The sequence below is a fragment of the Parasteatoda tepidariorum genome, chromosome 7 (genome assembly GCF_982258835.1).
Source record: "Parasteatoda tepidariorum strain Cologne lab strain chromosome 7, Ptep-v5.0, whole genome shotgun sequence".
In the NCBI taxonomy this organism is placed as follows: domain Eukaryota; kingdom Metazoa; phylum Arthropoda; class Arachnida; order Araneae; family Theridiidae; genus Parasteatoda; species Parasteatoda tepidariorum.
Genome location: NC_141761.1, coordinates 71887019 through 71892390, shown reverse-complemented (window position 1 = coordinate 71892390; position 5372 = coordinate 71887019). Strand labels below are relative to the sequence as shown.

At 32.2% G+C, this 5372-nt stretch overlaps 1 protein-coding gene across 1 annotated transcript; it reads left to right on the top strand.

Moving 5' to 3' along the window:
* Nucleotides 1-51: 51 nt before the first annotated feature.
* Nucleotides 52-4991, top strand: Rok (Rho associated coiled-coil containing protein kinase). Its single transcript, XM_016059129.4, has one exon. The coding sequence runs from the start codon at nucleotides 415-417 to the stop codon at nucleotides 4528-4530; it is 4116 nt and encodes a 1371-aa protein (XP_015914615.2). The 5' UTR covers nucleotides 52-414; the 3' UTR covers nucleotides 4531-4991.
* The last annotated feature ends 381 nt before the right edge of the window (nucleotides 4992-5372 follow it).

The window sequence follows — 5372 nt, the reverse complement described above, 5'->3', positions numbered from 1 at the left end:
CGAGCACCATGATCAGTTCTCTCGGCAATTCTGGTAACATGCATTTAGTCGCTGTTGGCTGTAACTGCAAATTAGAAATCGACAAAAAAGTATACAAAACAAATATGGTGGTGATTCTATAATTTTTTTTGTTTTGTGTAATAATTTTTTTATTTATGTTTGTTTTATGCTTTTTAAATATCGTTTTATATTTTTTTAACGTATGATTATTTAGTTGACATTTATTATTATTATTTTGATAAAGGTGTCGAGTTTTCATTAATGAAGCTGATATCTGACTTATTGCTTGACTATGCATTATTTTTGGACATTTAAATGCAAGCGATTATAATTATTTTGTTCCATATCTTCGCTTGTAGGAAATGGAATACACTAAACTTAAAGGTGAGATCTTATAAGTGATTCAATATCCTGATGATGGACAAAATCATAGATGCCGATAGACGGCAGCGCTTGCTGCATCTTGAAAATTGCATCAGGGATGTTAGGTCCGAAATCAATGTTGATGGCCTGTTAGATACTGTTCAGGCTTTATATTTTGATTGTGATCATCCAGCTTTGAGACGAATGAAAAATATTGAAAATTTTCTCAACCGCTATGAAGGACCTGCAAATGCTATATTATCATCCCGTATGAAACCTGATGATTTTTCGGTCATCAAAACTATAGGCAGAGGAGCGTTTGGAGAGGTACAATTAGTTCGACATAAATCTACAAAAAATGTATTTGCAATGAAGCGTCTTAGTAAATTTGAGATGATAAAGCGATCTGATAGTGCCTTTTATTATGAAGAAAGATATATTTTAGCTCATGCGAATACTGATTTTATAGTGAAGCTCCATTTTGCATTTCAAGATGATAAATTTCTATACATGGTCATGGATTATATGCCTGGAGGAGACCTGGTGAATTTGATGAGTAATTACGATTGCTCAGAGAGTTGGGCCAAGTTTTATTGTGCAGAAGTTGTGATGGCAGTTGATGCAATTCATTCTATGGGGTTTGTTCATCGAGATGTGAAACCTGATAATATGCTTTTAGATAGAAATGGTCATTTAAAGCTTGCTGATTTTGGAACCTGCATGCGAATGGGTCCAGACGGACTAGTCCGATCAGATACTGCTGTTGGTACCCCTGATTATATTTCACCAGAAGTGTTGAAATCTCAAGGTGGTGAGGGGTGTTATGGAAGAGAATGTGATTGGTGGTCTGTTGGAATTTTCCTTTATGAGATGTTGCTGGGAGACACACCTTTTTATGCAGATTCTCTTGTAGGAACTTACGGAAAGATTATGGATCATAAAAATTCGCTGTCTTTTCCAGATGATGCAGAAATTTCTCGTGAAGCAAAACATCTAATATGTTCTTTTTTGACTGATAGATCACAGCGTTTAGGTCGGAATGGAGTTGATGAAATCAAGCAGCATCCGTTCTTTCGGAATGATAATTGGACTTTTGATAACATTAGGGAATGTGTTCCTCCAGTAGTTCCAGAACTATCATCAGATGAGGATACTAGTAATTTTGATGAAATCGAAAATGAAGGTGGTGAAGAAAATTTCGTTCCATCTAAAGCTTTTGCTGGCAACCATCTTCCATTTATCGGATTTAGTTATTCTGGTGATTATCAGTTATTGTCTTATGGTAATGAAGTCAATGGAAACGTAGATCGTGTAGATATGTGTGTTGATGCTATGAAGAAAGTAGAAGACCTTGAAGGAGAACTACAAAGGGTAGTAAATCTAAATATGGAGTTAGAAAGAAAATATTTGTTTTCATTAAATCAGATTGAAACTTTTGCTTCGCAACAAAAAGATGTTGCTGTACTGCAAAACGAAAATAGAAAAATGGAAAAAAATGTAGCCGTTCTTAAGCACGATCTAAAAGAGGCTCAACGCAAACTTGATCATGAAGTAGAAAATAGAAAGAAGGCAGAATCCAAAGCAGAAGAATATTGGAACTGGATTGAGCATGAAAAAAATTTACGCTCTCAACTTTCTACATCAAATCATCAAATGAATGAAAAAGCTTCTAATTTAGAAAAGGATTTGCGAGAATTGAATGATAAATTAAAATTGGAAGCTGATAACAATATGAAGTTGAAAAAATCCAATGCTGAATTAAAACTTAGCAATGCCACAAAAGAACAAACAGTCCAAGAATTAAATGAAAAAGTTATGTCACTCCAAAACTCAAATAAAGCACAATCTCAAAAACTAGCTATGCTTCAGTCACAGCTTGAACAGGCAACAACTACATGGAACAAGGTTTCTGACCATTCACAAGATTTAGAAAACCATAAGCAAGTGCTCCAAATGGAGCTTGAACGAATGCATGATAGGGAAAGAATTTTACTGTCAGAAAATCGTGATATTAACAGTAAATTTGTTGAGCTTGAGAAAAATAATGCGATGTTGGAGCTAGAGTTAAGAAATCTCCAGAAAAAGTATGATCAAGAAGCTACAGCTCACCGAGAAGATATAAATGCCCTTACAGCTGATAAAAAACGTTTATTATCTTCTACTGAAGAAGCTAATTTGGAGGCTATGAAAGCTTTACAAACAAAATTAAATGAAGAGAAAATCTTGAGGCATAAGTCTGAAAGTGTCAGCCAGGAAAAAGAAAGAGAAATATCGATATTGTCTTTTGATTTTAGACAGTTACAACAACAATTGCAAAAACTTCAAAGTGAATATGTGAAAGAAAAAGATAAAGTTAAAAGCTTATCTGTACAAATTGAAGAAGAAAATCAAAAACGCAATACCATACAAATGGAGTTAACTAATAGATCTTCAGAAGTCACTAAGCTGAAAACCAAAGAAAAGGAGCTAATCAAAGAAGCAAATGAACTTAAAGAAGTTAAACGTAGCATAGAAGATGAACTTTACAAACTTAGAACTTTGAAATCTTTAGATGATTTGCAAACTAAAGAGCTAAAAGATCAATTTGAAACTGAAAATTATTTTGCAACTTTATATAAAACTCAAGTTAAAGAATTGAATCAAGAATTGGAAGAAAAACAGCAAATATTAATGGATTTTGAAAATGAAAGAAATAATTTATCGCACCAACTGCAACTAGCAATGGCACGTGCAGATTCTGAATCTCTTGCCCGTTCAATTGCTGAAGAAACAATTGCGGATTTGGAAAAAGAAAGAGCTATCAAGGAAATAGAATTAAAAGAATTGATGTCCAGACATTGGTCAGATTTATCGAATAAAGATTCATTATTATCAAGTTATAAAGAAAAGGAGAATGAATACAAGAAAACAATCGAAATTCTTACTCGTGAGAAGGAAGATCGAGGATTCCAGTTGTTGTCATTGCAAGAAGATATGAACAACTTAAAGAACCAGACTTCTAATACAGAAGAGCAAATTCAGCAACTAAACAAGCAAGTACAACAGGAACGTGTCTTGAAATTGCAGGCTGTTAATAAATTAGCTGAAATAATGAATCGTAAAGACTGGACGGGAAAGAAAAACAAATCAAGTGCTACTGATTATAGAAAGAAAGAAAAAGAATGTCGTAAGTTGCAGCAAGAATTAAAAGTGGAGAAAGAAAAATATAATCAAACAGTTGCACGATTACAGAAAGAAATGTCTGAATTGCAGTCTTTCCTGTATGATGAGAGTCAAACGAAATTGAAGCTTCAAATGGAGTTAGATTCTAAAGATTCAGAAATTGAACAGTTGCAGCAAAAATTGGTATTTCTAAATAGTGAGACTGATAGTGTAAACAGTGGACCTGATACTGATTTAGATGATTTTGTTGAAACTCGCCTGGAAGGCTGGTTATCTATTCCCAACAAGCAAAATATTAAAAGGCACGGTTGGAAAAAGCAATATGTTGTTGTAAGTTCAAGAAAGATAATCTTTTATAACAGTGAGGCTGATAAAGCAAATGCGGATCCTATTATTATTTTAAATTTAAGTACATTGTTTCATGTGAGGTCAGTCACTCAAGGAGATGTAATTAGAGCTGATGCCAAAGATATACCACGAATTTTCCAAATATTATATGCTGGGGAGGGAGAAAGTAGGAAACCTGACAATAGTCATTTAGAATTACAGATGCCAAAAGATTTAATGCAGTCAGGTGTTATAGAATATAAAGGTCATGACTTTGTTTCAATTCATTTTCATATGCCTACAACTTGTGAAGTTTGCCCACGACCAATGTGGCATATGTTCAGACCTCCTGCAGCTTTAGAATGTCGGCGATGCCGAGTAAAAGTTCATAAGGATCACCTGGACAAAAAAGAGGAATTGATAGCTCCTTGTAAAGTAAATTATGATCCTAACACTGCCAGAGAACTGTTACTTCTTGCAAATTCTGTTGAAGAGCAGCAAATGTGGGTCTCACGCTTACGAAAAAAATTGGAAAAGTCTGGCTATGCTGCACAGAGAGAGGCTCGAGGTGGCTCGCCTCGAGCTTCTATGCGATCAACAACTAGGTACCATCATCAAAAGTCTGCTACACTCATTAATTCTACCTTGCCATCTAATGTTCTTACTGGTACAATGTAAAAAAGTGATTGATTGTAGTATACTTTATATTTTTTAGGATCTAAAATGCAGTTCTGTGTAATATGCATTGAAGAAGTACTTTTGTAAAAATCTAAAAGATTGTTAATCAGTTCCTGACAGTTGGTAACTAAAATCTAACAATGTATTTATTGTATGTTTAATAGAATATTTATATGAGAAAAGATCTTTTAAATAATATTTTGAATAATGCTATAAAGTAATTATTAATTATAAAGGGACCATATGTTTATTAATTTATCTATAACAATTACAATGTTTTTGACAAATGTTTCACTTGTTTTTTTTAAATATTTTTTTGGATTTCTTTAGTTTTAGAATGTCTTAAATATATTTGATTCTTAAAGAAAGATTATATATCTATAGGTATTGTTTTCTCTTTCAATTGTAATAGATGTCCAGGGACATTAAATCAAAGGTGCAATAAAAGTTAGAGTTTTGCTACTCTGTTTTTGGAACATTTATTTATTAGTATTTTTTTTAAATTTTTTTTCCCTACTAAGTATTTTATTATTTATTTTAAAATTTAAGTGAAATTCTTTATTATTTGTACTTAAATCTGTATCCTGTATTTTAAGTATTTTTATTATATATTTTACTCGCTAATTTTAAATTGGTCTTAAGTGTCATTATGTTTTCAAAATCTATTTATATCAGGATTTGTAAGGCAATTTTTTTTAAAAATTTATTTACCATCATTTGAATTTTTTGAAGAAACTAACTCGTATTATGAGATATTTACAGATATTAAACTAAATTAATGTTAAAAGTGTGTAATCAGTTAATCGGTTATCATTTACATAAGATTTATGTTTCAGTTATTA